Source organism: Heptranchias perlo, chromosome 11 (genome assembly GCF_035084215.1).
Source record: "Heptranchias perlo isolate sHepPer1 chromosome 11, sHepPer1.hap1, whole genome shotgun sequence".
Lineage (NCBI taxonomy): Eukaryota > Metazoa > Chordata > Chondrichthyes > Hexanchiformes > Hexanchidae > Heptranchias > Heptranchias perlo.
In genome coordinates this window covers 82,844,426-82,863,054 of record NC_090335.1, presented here as the reverse complement: position 1 = coordinate 82,863,054, position 18,629 = coordinate 82,844,426, and the positions used below count along the sequence as shown (strand labels likewise).

Here is an 18,629-nt window from a genome sequence, read left to right as displayed (position 1 = left end):
TAGACCAGACGAGGTCACAGTGACAGGTCCCTTCCTGTAAGACATTAGCCAACTAGTTGGGTTTTTATAACAATCCGGAGGTTTTCATGGGCATTTTATCTGGTGCCAGCCCATAAATTACTAGATTCATTGAATTTAATTTTTACAACTTGACAAGGTGGGATTTAGAACGGGTAAAGCATTGAGTTGTTTTTCTAGTGCCGCAAACAGCAGGTCATCATATTCATCCTTTCAGTGTTCTGTCCTTTCCCCAGTCTCTCTGCTACTCTCTCACTTTATATTCTCTGCTTCTCCTGTTTTCAATCCCTGATTCTCAACTCTTTTTCCCTCTCTATTCTTTTGTCTGTTTTTCTTTCTCTCTTTTTGTTTCTTTCCCTGTCTCTTGCTTTGCATTTGTCTCTTTGTTGATGCTCTCTCTCTTTGCCCGTCTGTCTTTTGTCTCTCCTCCTGCTCAGCAGCAAGTCAAAGTAGAATTATATCGAATTTATAGGAGAGAAACAGGCCATTCGACCCAACTGGTCCATGCCGGTGTTTATGCTCCACACGATCCTCCTCCCTCCCTACTTCATCTCACCCTATCAGCATATCCTTCTATTCCTTTCTCCCTCATGTGTTTATCCAGCTTCCCCTTAAATGTATCTACACTATTCACCTCAACTACTCCTTGTGGGAGCGAGTTCCACATTCTCACCACTCTCTGGGCGGAATCATAGAATCACAGAAAGGTTACAGCACGGAAGGAGGCCAATTTGCCCATCGAGTCCGTGCCGGCTCTATACAAGAGCAATCCAGCTAGTCCCACTCCCCCGCCCTATCCCTGTAGCCCTGCACAATTTTTCGCTTCAAGTACTTATCCAGTTCCCTTTTGAAGGCCATGATTGAATCTGCCTCCACCACCCCCTCGGGCAGTGCACTCCAGATCCTAACCACTCGCTGTGTGAAAAAGTTTTTCCTCATGTCACCTTTGGTTCTATTGCCAATCACCTTAAATCTATGCCCTCAGGTTCACGACCCTTCTGCTAATGGGAAAAGTTTCTCTCTATCTACTCTGTCTAGACTCTTCATGATTTTGAATACCTCGATCAAATCTCCTCTCAATCTTCTCTGTTCCAAGGAGAACAATCCCAGCCTCTCCAGTCTATCCACGTAATTTAAGAGCCTCATCCCCGGAATTATTCTAGTAAATCTCCCCTGCACCCTCTCTAAGGCCTTCACATCTTTCCTAAAGTGCGGTGCCCAGAACTGGACACAATACTCCAGTTGTGGCCGAACCAGTGTTTTATAAAGGTTCATCATGACTTTCTTGCTTTTGTACTCTATGCCTCTATTTATAAAGCCCAGGATCCCATATGCTTTTTTAACTGCTTTCTCAACCTGCCGTGCCACCTTCAACGATTTATGCACATATACCCCCAGGTCTCTCTGTTCCTGTACCCCTTTTTAGAATTGTGCCCTCTAATTTATATTGCCTCTCCTCATTTTTCCTACCAAAACGCATCACCTCGCATTTTTCCACGTTAAATTTCATCTGCCACGTGTCTGCCCATTCCACCAGCCTCTCTATATCCTCTTGAAGTCTATCACCATCCTCCTCACTGTTCACTACACTTCCAAGTTTTGTGTCATCCGCAAATTTTGAAATTCAGCCCTGTACACCCAAGTCCAAGTCATTAATAAATATCAAGAAAAGCAGTGGTCCCAGCACCGACCCCTGGGGAACACCACTGCACACCTCCCTCCAGTCCGAAAAACAACCGTTCACCACTACTCTCTGTTTCCTGTCCCTTAGCCAATTCTGTATCCATGTTGCTACTGCCCCCTTTATTCCATGGGCCACAATCTTGATGTTAAGCCTACCATACGGCACTTTATCAAACACCTTTTGAAAGTCCATATACACCACATCAACTGCATTGCCCTCATCGACCCTCTCTGTTACCTCATCAAAAAACTCAATCAAGTCAGTTAAACACGATTTGCCTTTAACAAATCCATGCTGGCTTTCCCTGACCAATCCACACTCGTCTTAGTGACTGTTAATTCTGTCCTGGATTATCGTTTCTAAAAGTTTCCCCACCACTGAGATTAAACTGACTGGCCTGTAGTTGCTGGGTTTATCCTGACACCCTTTTTTGAACAAGGGTGTAACATTTGCAATTCTCCAGTCCTCTGGCACCACCCCTGTATCTAAGGATGTTTGGAAGATTATGGCCAGTACCTCCGCAATTTCCACCCTTACTTCCCTCGGCAACCTAGGATGCATCCCATCCGGACCAGGTGACTTATCTATTTTAAGTACAGTTGGCCTTTCTAGTACCTCTTCTTTATCAATTTTTAGCCCATCCAGTATCTTAACTGAAAGTAGGGATATTGTCATTGACAATGGGGAAATGGCGGACATATTGAATAATTACTTTGCGTCAGTATTTACAGTAGAAAAAGAGGATAGCATGCCGGAAATCCCAAGAAAACTAATATTGAATCGGGGACAGGGACTCGATAAAATTAACATAAGTAAAGCAACAGTAATGAAGAAAATAATAGCACTAAAGAGTGACAAATCCCCAGGACCAGATGGTTTCCATCCCAGGGTTTTAAAGGAAGTAGGTGAGCACATTGCAGATGCCCTAACTATAATCTTTCAAAGTTCTCTAGATTCAGGAACTGTCCCTCTGGATTGGAAAATTGCACATGTCACTCCGCTTTTTAAGAAAGGAGAGAGAGGGAAACCAGGGAATTATAGACCAGTTAGCCTAACATCTGTTGTGGGGAAAATGCTGGAGTCTATAATTAAGGATAGGGTGACTGAACACCTCGAGAATTTTCAGTTAATCAGAGAGAGCCAGCATGGATTTGTGAAAGGTAGGTCGTGCCTGACAAACCTGATTGAATTTTTTGAAGAGGTGACTAAAGTAGTGGACAGGGGAATGTCAATGGATGTTATTTATATGGACTTCCAGAAGGCATTTGATAAGGTCCCACATAAGAGACTGTTAGCTAAGATAGAAGCCCATGGAATCGAGGGAAAAGTACGGACTTGGTTAGGAAGATGGCTGAGCGAAAGGTGACAGAGAGTAGGGATAATGGGTAGGTACTCACATTGGCAGGATGTGACTAGTGGAGTCCCGCAGGGATCTGTCTTGGGGCCTCAATTATTCACAATATTTATGAATGACTTAGATGAAGGCATAGAAAGTCTCATATCTAAGTTTGCTGATGACACAAAGATTGGTGGCATTGTAAGCAGTGTAGATGAAAACATAAAATTACAAAGGGATATTGATAGATTAGGTGAATGGGCAAAACTGTGGCAAATGGAATTCAATGTACACAAATGTGAGGTCATCCACTTTGGATCAAGAAAGGATAGAACAGGATACTTTCTAAATGGTAAAAAGTTAAAAACAGTGGATGTCCAAAGGGACTTAGGGGTTTAGGTACATAGATCATTGAAGTGTCATGAACAGGTGCAGAAAATAATCAAGAAGGCTAATGGAATGCTGGCCTTTATATCTAGAGGACTGGAGTACAAGGGGGCAGAAGTTATGCTGCAGCTATACAAAACCCTGGTTAGACTGCACCTGGAGTACTGTGAGCAGGTCTGGGCAGCGCACCTTCGGAAGGACATATTGGCCTTGGAGTGAGTGCAGTGTAGGTTTACTGGAATGATACCCAGACTTCAAGGGTTAAGTTACGAGGAGAGATTACACAAATTGGGGTTGTATTCTCTACATTTCAGAAGGTTAAGGCGTGATCTGATTGAAGTTTATAAGATGTTAAGGAGAATGGATAGGGTGGATAGAGATAAACTATTTCCGCTGGTTGGGGATTCTAGGAGTAGGGGGCACAGTCTAAAAATTAGAACCAGACCTTTCAGGAGTGAGATTAGAAAACATTTCTACACACAAAGGGTGGTAGAAGTTTGGAACTCTCTTCCGCAAATGGCAATTGATACCAGCTCAATTGCTAAATTTAAATCTGAGATAGACAGCTTTTTGGCAACCAAAGGTATTAAGGGATATGGGCCAAAGGCAGGTATATGGAGTTAGATCACAGATCAGCCATGATCTTATCAAATGGCGGAGCAGGCACGAGGGGCTGAATGGCCTACTCCTGTTCCTATGTTCCTATGTATCTTACTATATCTTCCTTTACCGAGACTCTGGCAGCATCTTCTTCCTTCATAAAGACAGATGCAAAGTGCTCATTTAGTACCTCGGCCATCCCCTCTGCCTCCATGAGCAGATTTTCTTTATGGTCCCTAATCGGTCCCACCCCTCCTCTTGCTACCCGTTTACTGTTAACATGTCCGCCAGTCTATTCCAACACTCTCTCTTTACCTTGCTCATTTCCTTTTTCACTTCCCCTCTGAACTTTCTATATTCTGACTGGTTCTCACTTGTGTTATCAACCTGACAGCTGTCGTGTGCACGGTAGCAAAGTGGTTATGTTACTGGACTAGTAATCCAGAGAATCATGAGTTCAAATCTAACCATGGCAGCTGATGAGGTTAAATTCAATTAATTAATTAAATAAAAATCTGGAATTAAAAAAAAAACTAGTATCAGTAATGATGAACTATGAAATGACCAGATAATCATAACAACCCATCTGGTTCACTAATACCCTTTAAGGAAGGAAACCTGCTGTCCTTACCTGGTCTGGCCTATACGTAACTCCAGACCCACAACAATGTGTTTGATTCTTAATCACCCTCTGAAATGGCCGAGCAAGCCACTCAGTCGTACAATCTCGCTATGAAAAGTCAGAATAAGAATAAAACCGGAGGGACCACCCGGCATCGGACACAAGAAAGGCAAACCAAGGCCAGTCGACCCTGCAAAATCCTCCTCACTAACATCTGGGGACTTGTGCCAAAGTTGGGAGAGCTGTCCCACAGACTAGTCAAGCAACAGCCCGACATAGCCATACTCACAGAATCATACCTTTCAGCCAACATCCCAGACTCTTCCATCACCATCCCTGGGTATGTCCTGACCCACCAGAGGTGGCAGTACAGTGATATACAGTCAGGAGGGAGTGGCCCTGGGAGTCCTCAACATTGACTCTGGACCCCATGAAATCTCATGGCATCAGGTCAAACATGGGCAAGGAAACCTCCTGCTGATTACCACCGACTGTCCTACATGTTGAGCACCACTTGGAGGAAGCACTGAGAGTAGCAAGAGCACAGAATGTACTCTGGGTGGGGGACTTCAATGTCCATCACCAAAAGTGGCTCGGTAGCACCACTGCTGGCCGTAGTCCTGAAGGACATAGCTGCTAGACTGGGCCTGTGGCAGGTGGTGAGCAAACCAACATGAGGGAAAAACCCACTTGACATCGTTTTTTAAAAATTTTTTATTCGTTCATTGGATGTGGGCATCGCTGGCGAGGCCAGCATTTATTGCCCATCCCTAATTGCCCTCGTCCTCACCAATCTCCCTGTCGCAGATGCAACTGTCCATGACAGTATTGGTAGGAGTGACCACCGCACAGTCCTCGTGGAGACGAAGTCCCGTCTTCACACTGAGGACACCATCCAACGTGTTGTGTGGCACTACCACCGTGCTAAATGGGATAGATTCAGAACAGATCCAGCAGCTCAAAACTGGGCATCCATGAGACGCTGTGAGCCATCAGCAACAGCAGAATTGTATTCCAGCACAATCTGTAACCTCATGGCTCGGCATGTTCCTCACTCTACCATTACCAACAAGCCAAGAGATCAACCCTGGTTCAATGAGGAGTGTAGAAGAACAGCTTGGAGCAGCACCAGGCGTACCTAAAAATGAGGTGCCAACCTGGTGAAACTACAACTCAGGACTACATGCATGAAAACAGCGGAAGCAACATGCTATAGACATTCCACAACCAATGGATCAGATCAAAACTCTGTAGTCCTGCCACATCTAGTCGTGAATGGTGGTGGACAATTAAACAACTAACGGGAGGAGGAGGCTTTGTAAACATCCCCATCCTCAACGATGGCGGAGTCCAGCACGTGAGTGCAAAAGACAAGGCTGAAGCGTTATGCGACCATCTTAAGCCAGAAGTGCCGAGTGGATGATCCATCTCGGCCTCCTCCCAATATCCCCACCATCACAGAAGCCAGTCTTCAGCCAATAATAAGGCAAAGGAGAATCCAAAGAACTTCTACAAATACATAAAGGGCAAAAGAGTAACTAGGGAGAGAGTTGGGCCTCTTAAGGATCAACAAGGTCATCTATGGGCGGAACCACAAGAGATGGGTGAGATCCTAAATGAATATTTCTCATTGGTATTTACGGTTGAGAAAGGCATGGATGTTAGGGAACTTGAGGAAATAAATAGTGATGTCTTGAGGAGTGTACATATTACAGAGAGGGAGGTGCTGGAAGTCTTAACGCGCATCAAGGTAGATAAATCTCCGGGACCTGATGAAATGCATCCCAGGACGTTATGGGAGGTTAGGGAGGAAATTGCGGGTCCCCTAGCAGAGATATTTGAATCATCGACAGCTACAGGTGAGGTGCCTGAAGATTGGAGGGTAGCAAATGTTGTGCCTTTGTTTAAGAAGGGCGGCAGGGAAAAGCCTGGGAACTACAGACCGGTGAGCCTGACATCTGTAGTGGGTAAGTTGTTAGAGGGTATTCTGAGAGACAGGATCTACAGGCATTTGGAGAGGCAGGGACTGATTAGGAACAGTCGGCATGGTTTTGTGAGAGGAAAATCGTGTCTCACGAATTTGATTGAGATTTTTGAAGGGGTAACCAAGAAGATAGATGAGAGCTGTGCAGTAGACGTGGTCTACATGGACTTTAGCAAAGCCTTTGACAAGGTACCGCATGGTAGGTTGTTACATAAGGTTAAATCTCACGGGATCCAAGGTGAGGTAGCCAATTGGATACAAAATTGGCTTGACGACAGAAGACAGAGGGTGGGTGTAGAGGGTTGTTTTTCAAACTGGATGCCTGTGTCCAGCGGTGTGCCTCAGGGATCGGTGCTGGGTCCACTATTATTTGTTATTTATATTAATGATTTGGATGAGAATTTAGGAGGCATGGTTAGTAAGTTTGCAGATGACACCAAGATTGGTGGCATTGTGGACAGTGAAGAAGGTTATCTAGGATTGCAACGGGATCTTGATAAATTGGGCCAGTGGGCCGATGAATGGCAGATGGAGTTTAATTTAGATAAATGTGAGGTGATGCATTTTGGTAGATCGAATCAGGCCAGGACCTACTCCGTTAATGGTAGGGCATTGGGGAGAGTTATAGAACAAAGAGATCTAGGAGTACAGGTTCATAGCTCCTTGAAAGTGGAGTCACAGGTGGATAGGGTGGTGAAGAAGGCATTCAGCTTGCTTGGTTTCATTGGTCAGAACATTGAATGCAGGAGTTGGGATGTCTTGTTGAAGTTGTACAAGACATTAGTAAGGCCACATTTGGAATACTGTGTACAGTTCTGGTCACCCTATTATAGAAAGGATATTGTTAAACTAGAAAGAGTGCAGAAAAGATTTACTAGGATGCTACCGGGACTTGATGGTTTGACTTATAGGGAGAGGTTAGATAGACTGGGACTTTTTTCCCTGGAGAGTAGGAGGTTAAGGGGTGATCTTATAGAAGTCTATAAAATAATGAGGGGCATAGATAAGGTAGATAGTCAAAATCTTTTCCCAAAGGTAGGGGAGTCTATAACGAGGGGACATAGATTTAAGGTGAGAGGGGAGAGATACAAAAGGGTCCAGAGGGGCAATTTTTTCACTTAAAGGGTGGTGAGTGTCTGGAACGAGCTGCCAGAGGCAGTAGTAGAGGCGGGTACAATTTTGTCTTTTAAAAAGCATTTGGACAGTTACATGGGTAAGATGGGTATAGAGGGATATGGGCCAAGTGCAGGCAATTGGGACTAGCTTAGTGGTATAAACTGGGCGACATGGACATGTTGGGCCGAAGGGCCTGTTTCCATGTTGTAAACTTCTATGATTCTATGATTCTATAATTCGATTCACTCCACTGAAGACTTGTGCTCCAGAACTAGCCGCACCTCTAGCCAAACTGTTCCAGTACAGCTTCAACACTGGCATTTACCAACAATGCTCACTGATGCTCAGTTTGGGTTCCACCAGGACCTCTCGGCTCCAGACCTCATTACAGCCTTGGTCCAAACATGGACAAAAGAGCTGAATTCCAGAGGTGAGGTGAGAGTGACTGCCCTTGACATCAAGGCAGCATTTGACCGAATGTGGCACCAAAGGAGCCTTAGTAAAATTGAAGTCAATGGGAATCAGGGGGAAAACTCTCCAGTGGCTGGAGTCATGCCTAGCACAAAGGAAGATGGTAATGGTTGTTGGAAGCCAATCATCTCAGCCCCAGGTCATTACTGCAGGAGATCCTCAGGGCAGTGTCCTCGACCCAACCATCTTCAGCTGCTTCATCAATGACCTTCCCTCTATCATAAGGTCAGAAATGGGGATGTTCACTGATGATTGCACAGTGTTCAGTTCCATTCACAACCCCTCAGATAATGAAGCATTCCGAGCCCGCATGCAGCAAGACCTGGACAACATCCAGGCTTAGGCTTCATAAGTGGCAAGTAACATTCGCACCAGACAAATGCCAGGCAATGACCATCTCCAACAAGAGAGAGTCGAACCACCTCCCCTTGACATTCAACGGCATTACCATCACTGAATCCCCCACCATCAACATCCTGGGGGTCACCATTGACCAGAAACTTAACTGACCAGCCACATAAATATTGTGTCTACAAGAGCAGGTCAGAGGCTGGGTATTCTGCGGCGAGTGACTCACCTCCTGACTCCCCAAAGCCTTTCCACCATCTATAAGACACAAGTCAGGAGTGTGATGGAATACTGTCCACTTGCCTGGATGAGTGCAGCTCCAACAACACTCAAGAAGCTCGACACCATCCAGGACAAAGCAGCCCGCTTGATTGGTACCCCATCCACCACCCGAAACATTCACTCCCTTCACCACCGGCGCACTGTGGCTGCAGTGTGTACCATCCACAGGATGCACTGCAGCAACTCGCCAAGGCTTCTTCGACAGCACCTCCCAAACCCGCGACCTCTACCACCTAGAAGGACAAGGGCAGCAGGCACATGGGAACAACACCACCTGCATGTTCCCCTCCAAGCCACATACCATCCCGACTTGGAAATATATCGCCGTTCCTTCATCGTCGCTGGGTCAAAATCCTGGAACTCCCTTCCTAGCAGCACTGTGGGAGAATCTTCACCTCACGGACTGCAGCGGTTCAAGAAGGCGGCTCACCACCACCTTCTCAAGGGCAATTAGGGATGGGCAATAAATGCCGGCCTCGCCAGCGACGCCCACATCCCATGAATGAATAAGAAAATAATGCCCCTTTTTTCCACTTCATTTTAAATTTCTCTTGAATTCCCTGTTGAATTTATTCGTGACTATTATATAATTATGAACCATAGTTTTAGTCTCCCCCACAAATAGAAATATCTTCTCTTCTCTACGTCTACCCTATCAAACCCTTTCATAATCTTAAAAACCTCAATCAGGTCTCCCCTCCGCCTTCTCTTTTCTAGAGAAAGGAGTCTCAGCCTGTTCAATCTTTATAACCTCACAGTAACCTCAATATCTGTTCCATAAAGCACCTTATTTGGCTGTTGGTCCCGATGGAGCTGGTGACTGTGTTGCTCCGTGTGGAAGGAGCACACGTGAATTTCTAGGAACCATGTGCATTTATTTATTTTAAAATGGCCTCCAAGCTTCTTTGATGCCAAGTTATGTGCAGCTTCCAAGAGAGGCTCCCAGACAGTAATTTGTCTGCAAAATTGGTCCAATGTTGAGTTAGCAATCTCAGCTAGGGTGATGGTCCAAAACTTTAGCCTCAGTCTCGTTGATGAAGTGAGCAGAGAAACATCAAGCATTTGGGATTGTTCTCCTAAGAGTAGAGAAGGGGAGATTCAATAGAGGTGATCAAAATTATGATGCATTTTGATGGAATAAATAAGGAGAAACTGTTTCCAGTGGCTGGAGGGTCGGTAATCAGAGGACACAGATTTAAGATAATTGGTAAAAGAATCAGAGGGGAGATGAGGAGAATTTTTTTTACGCAGTGAGTTGTAATGATCTGGAATGCGCTGCCTGAAAGGGCGGTGGAAGTAGATTCAATAATAACTTTCAAAAGGGAATTGGATAAATACTTAGAATCATAGAAGTTACAACATGGAAACAGGCCCTTCAGCCCAACATGTCCATGTCGCCCAGTTTATACCACTAAGCTAGTCCCAATTGCCTGCACTTGGCCCATATCCCTCGATACCCCTCTGGACCCTTTTGTATCTCTCCCCTCTCACCTTAAATCTATGCCCCCTCGTTATAGACTCCCCTACCTTTGGGAAAAGATTTTGACTATCTACCTTATCGATGCCCCTCATTATTTTATAGACTTCTATAAGATCACCCCTTAACCTCCTACTCTCCAGGGAAAAAAGTCTCAGTCTATCCAACCTCTCCCTATAAGTCAACCACGCCTCCTAAATTCTCATCCAAATCATTAATATAAATAACAAATAACAGCGGACCCAGCACCGATCCCTGAGGCACACCGCTGGACACAGGCATCCAGTTTGAAAAACAACCCTCTACAACCACCCTCTGTCTTCTGTCGTCAATCCAATTTTGTATCCAATTGGCTACCTCACCTTGGATCCCGTGAGATTTAACCTTATGTAACAACCTACCATGCGGTACCTTGTCAAAGGCTTTGCTAAAGTCCATGTAGACCACGTCTACTGCACAGCCCTCATCTATCTTCTTGGTTACCCCTTCAAAAAACTCAATCAAATTCGTGAGACATGATTTTCCTCTCACAAAACCATGCTGACTGTTCCTAATCAGTCCCTGCCTCTCCAAATGCCTGTAGATCCTGTCCCTCAGAATACCCTCTAACAACTTACCCACTACAGATGTCAGGCTCACCGGTCTGTAGTTCCCAGGCTTTTCCCTGCCGCCCTTCTTAAACAAAGGCACAACATTTGCTCCCCTCCAATCTTCAGGCACCTCACCTGTCGCGGTGGATGATTCAAATATCTCTGCTAGGGGACCCGCAATTTCCTCCCTAACCTCCCATAACGTCCTGGGATACATTTCATCAGGTCCCGGAGATTTATCTACCTTGATGCGCGTTAAGACTTCCAGCACCTCCCTCTCTGTAATATGTACAGTCCTCAAGACATCACTATTTATTTCCCCAAGTTCCCTAACATCCATGCCTTTCTCAACCGTAAATACCAATGTGAAATATTCATTCAGGATCTCACCCATCTCTTGTGGTTCCGCACATAGATGACCTTGTTGATCCTTAAGAGGCCCTACTCTCTCCCTAGTTACTCTTTTGCCCTTTATCTAGTTTAATCTAGACTTCCCTTGGTCTTTGCCCTGCTTTCTCAGACCATCTGTCCAGTCATGTTCTGTACACTCTCCCTTACTGCCTTTTGTTTCTGTCACCACTTTATTTCCCACTGACTTCCTGCATCAGTTCCCATCCCCCTGCCACATTAGTTTAAACCCTCCCCAACAGCACTACCAAACACTCCCCCTAGGACATTGGTTCCAGTCCTGCCCAGATGCAGACCGTCCAATTTGTACTGGTCCCACCTCCCCCAGAACCGGTTCCAATGTCCCAGGAATTTGAATCCCTCCCTCTTGCACCATCTCTCAAGCCACGTATTCATCCTTGCTATCCTGTCATTCCTATTCTGACTAGCCCGTGGCACTGGTAGCAATCCTGAGATTACTACCTTTGAGGTCCTACTCTTTAGTTTAACTCCTAACTCCCTAAATTCAGCTTGTAGGACCTCATCCTGTTTTTTACCTATATCGTTGGTGCCTATATGCACCACGACAACTGGCTGTTCACCCTCCCCCTCCAGAATGTCCTGCAGCCGCTCCGAGACATCCTTGACCCTTGCACCAGGGAGGCAACATACCATCCTGGAGTCTCGGTTGCGTCCGCAGAAACGCCTGTCTATTCCCCTTACAATCGAGTCCCCTATCACTATAGCTCTGCCACTCTTTTTCCTGCCCTCCTGTGCAGCAGAGCCAGCCACGGTGCCATGAACCTGGCCACTGCCACCTTCCCCTGGTGAGCCATCTCCCCCAACAGTATCCAAAACGGTATACCTGTTTTGGAGGGAGATGACCGCAGGGGACCCCTGCACTGCCTTCCTACTCTTCCTCTGTCTGTTGGTCACCCATTCACTATCTCCCTCAGTAATTTTTATCTGCGGTGTGACCAACTCACTGAACGTGCTATCCACGACTTTCTCAGCATCGCGGATGCTCCAAAGTGAGTCCATCCGCAGCTCCAGAGCCGTCAAGCGGTCAAACAATAGCTGCAGCTGGACACACTTCCCGCAGGTGAAGGAATCAGAGACACAGGAAGGAGCCCTGAATTCCCACATCCCACAAGAGGAACATGACACGGGTCTGGGATCTCCTGCCATGACTTAACCCTTAAGTTAGCTTAACAACAACTACAATGTCAAGAGAAAAAAAAGGAAAGAAAAACTACTTACCACTCCCTTTAAGGAGTTTACTCCTTTGAATTGTTCTTAATTTAGAGAATGTTAACTACACTAGGGACCTTGATTTACTAAAAAAATGCTACTTCCTATAAGACCTGCAGACCTTCCCTTTCTTTTTACTTTCGTTACTGTAGATAAGTAGAAATACTCACCTGAACCTACTCACCAATCAGGTGCCTCCCCTGTGTCGCGTCCCGATCTGATTCCTGACGTCATTTCGAACTCGGTCGCAGCTCCGCTCGGCTCGGCTCCTCTCAGCTGTTCTCAGCGCTCTGAAATCCCGCCTTTTATCGGACGCTCCCTCCGCTCGGCTCGGCTCCTCTCAGCTGTTCTCAGCTCCCTCTGAAATCCCGCCTTTTATCGGACGCTCCCTCCGCTCGGCTCGGCTCCTCTCAGCTGTTCTCAGCTCCCTCTGAAATCCCGCCTTTTATCGGACGCTCCCTCCGCTCGGCTCGGCTCCTCTCAGCTGCACTCAGCGCTCTGAAATCCCGCCTTTTATCGGACGCTCCCTCCGCTCGGCTCGGCTCCTCTCAGCTGTTCTCAGCGCTCTGAAATCCCGCCTTTTATCGGACGCTCCCTCTGCTCCGCTCGGCTCCTCTCAGCTGTTGAAAAGGAAAAAATTGCAGGGCTATGGGGAAAGAGCGGGGGAATGGGGCTAATTGGACAGCTCTTTCAAAGAGCTGGCACAGGCACAATGGGCCAAATGGCCTCCTTCTGTGCTGTACGGTTCTATGATTCTATGATTCAGTATAGTGATTCCTGATCAACGACCCTTGTGCCAAGTGTGATGTACCCACGTGGATGTCAAGTGAGAACAGAATCGGGCCCAGGGTGACAGCGGTTTGTGACCAATTAACCTGTTGGCACTCACTGACCAGGCTCACACCTAAACTACGATAAATGAAGGACAGATGTGTGCTGGTTGAATCGTACCCCCACTGTCTTCAGACAGAAGAGGGAAAAATTGGGGAAGCAAACATTTTTTTGAAGTATTTATTCAGTGATTCGATTGTAGTTTTACTTTTTATTTTGCAGGCCTTGATCCGGCTGGTCCTTTGTTCACAGGAAAAGGAGTAGAAGACAGATTGAGTTCTGCTGATGCTCAGTTTGTTGATGTCCTCCACACAGACATCGACGGTACTCCCACTTATTTTCTGCTCTCCACGTGATTAGATTCATATTAAAATAATAATTTATATACAGTGTGGCACATTGGTAATTATTTGGAGCCTCAACATATATGGGATTTGGCCACACTCTGAGTTCTTGATTTCAACTCCTGCCTGACTGTCCCATCAAAGCCCATCCTTCCAGTACATGAACTGAAGTCCATCCCTTTAGTACCCGAACTCTCCCATCGAAATCCATTCTTCTAAAACTCTAACTCTCCCATCAATCCCTCTCGTTCTATCATCCCTCTCGAACCCCAGCTCTTCTATCAAAGCCCGTGCCTTTAATGCTATAACTCTCCCTTCAAAATCCACCCTTCTAGTTCCTAACTCCCATCAAAGCCCGTCTCTCTAGGAACTATTCCCGCTATTGAAGTCCCTCCCTCTAACTCTAACTCTCTCATTGATGTTAATTAGATATAAGTAGTATAATTATAAAAATAACATTTAAAAAATAATGTTACTTCCTGCAGCTCTAGGCTACCGAGGAGTTTTGGGGCATATAGATTATTACGCCAATGGAGGGACAGACCAGCCTGGATGCCCGGCGACCATATTGAGTGGTTTGTATTTACACTCAGTTTTATTCTCACTTTCCATTTCTGTTCAAATTGTCGTTAACTCATTGCTGAACATAAAGGTCGCAGGCAGGCCCACCAACTCGCACATAATTTGGCCAGAGCCTCTCAGGATATCACGCCCTCCTGCCTGAACATCGCTATCTCCTGTATGCAAACATTGTGCTGGCAATTCCCAGCACCTTTCGTCCTGTCTCTCACTAGTAAGTGAGGGGAAGCAAGAGATTGCGATGGAGGAGGAGCTAGACCAGCATTCGTACACATTATGAAAGGCCTTCATTAAAAAGATCGGATCCATTATTTTAATGGAAGGCTTTTACTACTGCTGTGAATGCTGGGTTAGCCCCATCTTTATGTTGTTAGCCATGGGTAGTACCCTTGCCTCTTAGTCAGAAGGTTGTGAGTCCTAAGCCCCACATCGGAGGCTTGAGTGCATAATGCTGGCCGACACTTCCAGTGCCAGTACTGAGGGAGTGCTGCACTGTCACAGGTGCCGCCTTTTGGATGAGACATTAAACAAAAGCCCTCTCAGGTGGACATTAAAGATCCCATGGTGACTATTTGAAGAAGAGCAGGGGAGTTCTCCCCGGTGACCTGGGACAATATTTATTCCTCAAACATCATCACTTTAAAAACAAACAGATGATCTGGTCATTTGCTCATTGCTGTTTGTGGGATCTTGCTGTGCACAAATTGGCTGCCGCATTTCCTACCTTACAACAGTGACTACACTTCAAAGAAGTACTTCATTGGCTGTAAGGCGCTTTGGGACATCCTGAGGTCATGAAAGGCGCAAGCCTTTCTTTTACTTTTCTTTCACATCAGAGACTTAAGGGCATAATGCAGGCAGACACTCCCTTGAGGGTTTCTGTCTCTCCCACCCTCTCAGGCAGTGAGTTCCAGACCCCCCACCACCCTCTGGGTGAAAAATCTTTTCCTAATTTCCGTTCTAATCCTTCTACCAATCACTTTAAATCTATGCCCCCTTTTTGTTAACTCCTCCGCTAAGGGAAATAAGTCCTCCCTATCCACTCTATCTCGGCCCCTCATAATTTTATACACCTCAATTAAATCTCCCCTCAGCCTCCTCTGTTCCAAGGAAAACAACCCCAGCCTATCCAATCTTTCCTCATAGCTAAAATTCTCCAGTCCTGGCAACATCCTCGTAAATCTCCTCTGCATCCTCTCTAGTGCAATCACATCTTTCCTGTAATGTGGTGACCAGAACTGTACGCAGTACTCAAGCTGTGGCCTAACCAGTGTTTTATACAGTTCCAGCATAACCTCCCTGCTCTTATATTCTATACCTTGGCTAATAAAGGAAAATATTCCATATGCCTTCTTAACCACCTTATTTGTGGACATTCACTCCAAGGTCCCTCACTTCCTCTACACCTCTCAGTATCCTCCCATTTATTGTGTATATGGAGACCAGAACTGTTCACAATACTCCAAGTGTGGTCTAACCAAGGTTCAATACAAATTTAACATAACTTCTCTGCTTTTCTTGTTCATGGCTTTGTTTAACTATTGTGTTACTTCCAGGAAAAAAGTATGTGGTGTGTGATCATCAAAGATCTGTCTATCTGTATATAAACTCCATGACCTCAGCCTGTAATATCACCACTTATCCTTGTGCGTCGTACAAAGAATTCTTGGATGCGAGTTGCACACATTGTGTTGGGACCTGTCCCATATTTGGTAAGAAACATCTTCCTGGAGCTGTTTTTTTGTTGCCAGTTTTCTGCTCTCCTCCCCTGACGGCACTAATTGTTGTTGGGGGATGGGTTTCATAAGCATTGGCCGCCCTCTGGTCTCTTGCTCAGCCAGTCATCCTTCAAGTGCGAACTGGATAGAGTCTAGAGTGGAGAGACTGGAGAGGCTGGGATTGTTCTCCTTCGAGCAGAGAAGGTTAAGGGGAGATTTGATCGAGGTGTTCAAAATCATGAAGGGTTTTGATAGAGTAAATAAGGAGAAACTGTTTCCAGTGGCAGGAGGGTCGGTAACCAGAGGACACAGATTTAAGGGAATCAGCAAAAGAGCCAGAGGGGAGATGAGGAGAATGTTTTTTTACTCAGCGAGTTGTTCTGATCTGGAATGCGCTGCCTGAAAGGGCGGTGGAAGCAGATTCAATAATAACTTTCAAAAGGGAATTGGATAAATACTTGAAAAAGAAAAAAAATACAGGGCTATGGGGAAAGAGCAGGGGAATGGGATTAATTGGACAGCTCTTTCAAAGAGCTGGCACAGGCACAATGGGTCGAATGGCCTTCTGTGTTGTATGATTCTATGATGCTATACTGTGTTGCTGGTCATCACATCCGAGCTCGGCCCTGTTCTCACCTGCTGATCACATTGAGGGATATGGGCCAAAGGAGGGTATATGGAGTTAGATCACAGATCAGCCATGATCTTATCAAATGGCGGAACAGGCACGAGGGGCTGAATGGCCTACTCCTGTTCCTATGTTTCCTATGCTTCCTACATGTGCTCACTTTTCAGTCGGGCTGAATGAAAAAAGTCAAGAAAGAGAGCCTCCCTCCTGAGGTTTTATCCCTTTCCTTAGTCCAAGTACAGAGAGAACAGCTGTCGTGCCTCCTAACTGCTGCAGCGGCCGGGTTCAGCTAACTCCACACAGTCCCGGATCGAAATATGGACGTGCTGGTCTGTGTCTGACTATTGGTCATAATCAGAATGCCTCTCAAGAGTGTCAGTTTGGCTCAGTGGTAGCACTCTTCCCTCTGACTTAGAAGGTCATGGGTTTGAGGCCCACTGTGAGACTTGAACATTTAATCTAGGCTGACAGTTCAGTGCATACTGTGGGAATGCTGCACTGTTGGAGGTAAGAACTTAAGAAATAGGAACAGGAGTAGGCCATACGGCCCCTCGAGCCTGCTGTGCCATTCTATAAGATCACGGGTAATCTTTGACCTCAACTTTACTTTCTCGCCCGATCCCCATATCCCTTGATTCCCTTAGAGTCCAAAAATCTATCGATCTCAGCCTTGAATATACTCAACGACTCAGCATCCACAGCCCTCTGAGGTAGAGAATTCCAAAGATCGATAGATTTCTAGATATTAAAGGCATCAAAGGATATGGGGATGATGCAGGAAAATGGAGTTGAGGTAGAAGATCAGCCATGATCTGATTGAATGGTGGAGCAGGCTCGAGGGGCCGGATGGCCGACTCCTGCTCCTTATGTTCTTATTTACAACCCTCTGAGTGAAGAAATTTCTCCTCATCTCAGTCCTAAATGGCCGACCCCTTGTCCTGAGGTGCCATCGTTGAATTGGGATGTTAAAACCAGGCCCCATCTGCCTGTTTAGGTGGATGTCAATGATTCCATGACACTATTCAAAGAAGGTATGAGGTGTCTAACATTTATTTCTTAAGCAACAGCACCAAAACGTTTTATTGGTCATTCACCTCTATATTTAAAAGTATCAGTGTTGGCTCAGTGGGCCATTGATCAGAAGGTCGTGGGATCAAGACTCACTCCAGAGACTTGAGCACAAAATCTAGATTGACACTCCCAGTGCAGTACTGAGGGAGTGCTGCACTGTCGGAGGGTCAGTACTGAGGGAGCGCTGCACTGTCGGAGGGTCAGTACTGAGGGAGCGCTGCACTGTCGGAGGGTCAGTACTGAGGGAGTGCTGCACTGTCGGAGGGTCAGTACTGAGGGAGCGCTGCACTGTCGGAGGGTCAGTACTGAGGGAGTGCTGCACTGTCGGAGGGTCAGTACTGAGGGAGCGCTGCACTGTCGGAGGGTCAGTACTGAGGGAGTGCTGCACTGTCGGAGGGTCAGTACTGAGGGAGTGCTGCACTGTCGGAGGGGCCGTCTTTTGGATGACGTTAAACTGAGGCCCCATCTGCCCTCTCAGGAGGATGTAAAAGATCCCACGGCCATTATTTCGAAGAAGAGCAGGGGAGTTCTCCCCGCTGTCCTGGGCTAATATTTATTCCTCAACCAATATCACTAAAACAGATGATCTGGTCATTATCACATTGCTGTTTGTGGGATCTTGCTGTGTGCAAATTGGCTGCTGCGTTTCCTACATTACAACAGTGACTACACTTCAAAAAATACTTAATTGGCTGTAAAGCGCTTTGGAACTTCCTGTGAAAGGCGCAGCATAAATGTAAGTCTTTCTTTTAGTTTAGTTTTGAAATATTCCCATACAATATAAGCAGGATACACTTTGAGAAGCCCTGGAATCAGATCTGTGTCTTGGTATATTTCAAGCTTCATGATGACTGTAACTTACATTAGACATTGTCACTCACCATTCCCTCCTCCTCATGTATCCT

At 46.0% G+C, this 18,629-nt stretch overlaps 1 protein-coding gene across 2 annotated transcripts in view; it reads left to right on the top strand.

Annotated features, from left to right (window-relative positions):
- The window catches only part of LOC137327035 (lipase member H-like), an 87,350-nt gene that overhangs the window by 30,336 nt on the left and 38,385 nt on the right, over positions 1–18,629 (top strand). For both annotated transcript variants that reach the window (XM_067992416.1, XM_067992415.1), the window contains exons 4-6: positions 13,607–13,708; positions 14,214–14,303; positions 15,864–16,019. In XM_067992416.1, coding sequence (XP_067848517.1) covers positions 13,607–13,708; positions 14,214–14,303; positions 15,864–16,019 — 348 coding nt within the window. The remainder of the gene's footprint in view (positions 1–13,606; positions 13,709–14,213; positions 14,304–15,863; positions 16,020–18,629) is intronic.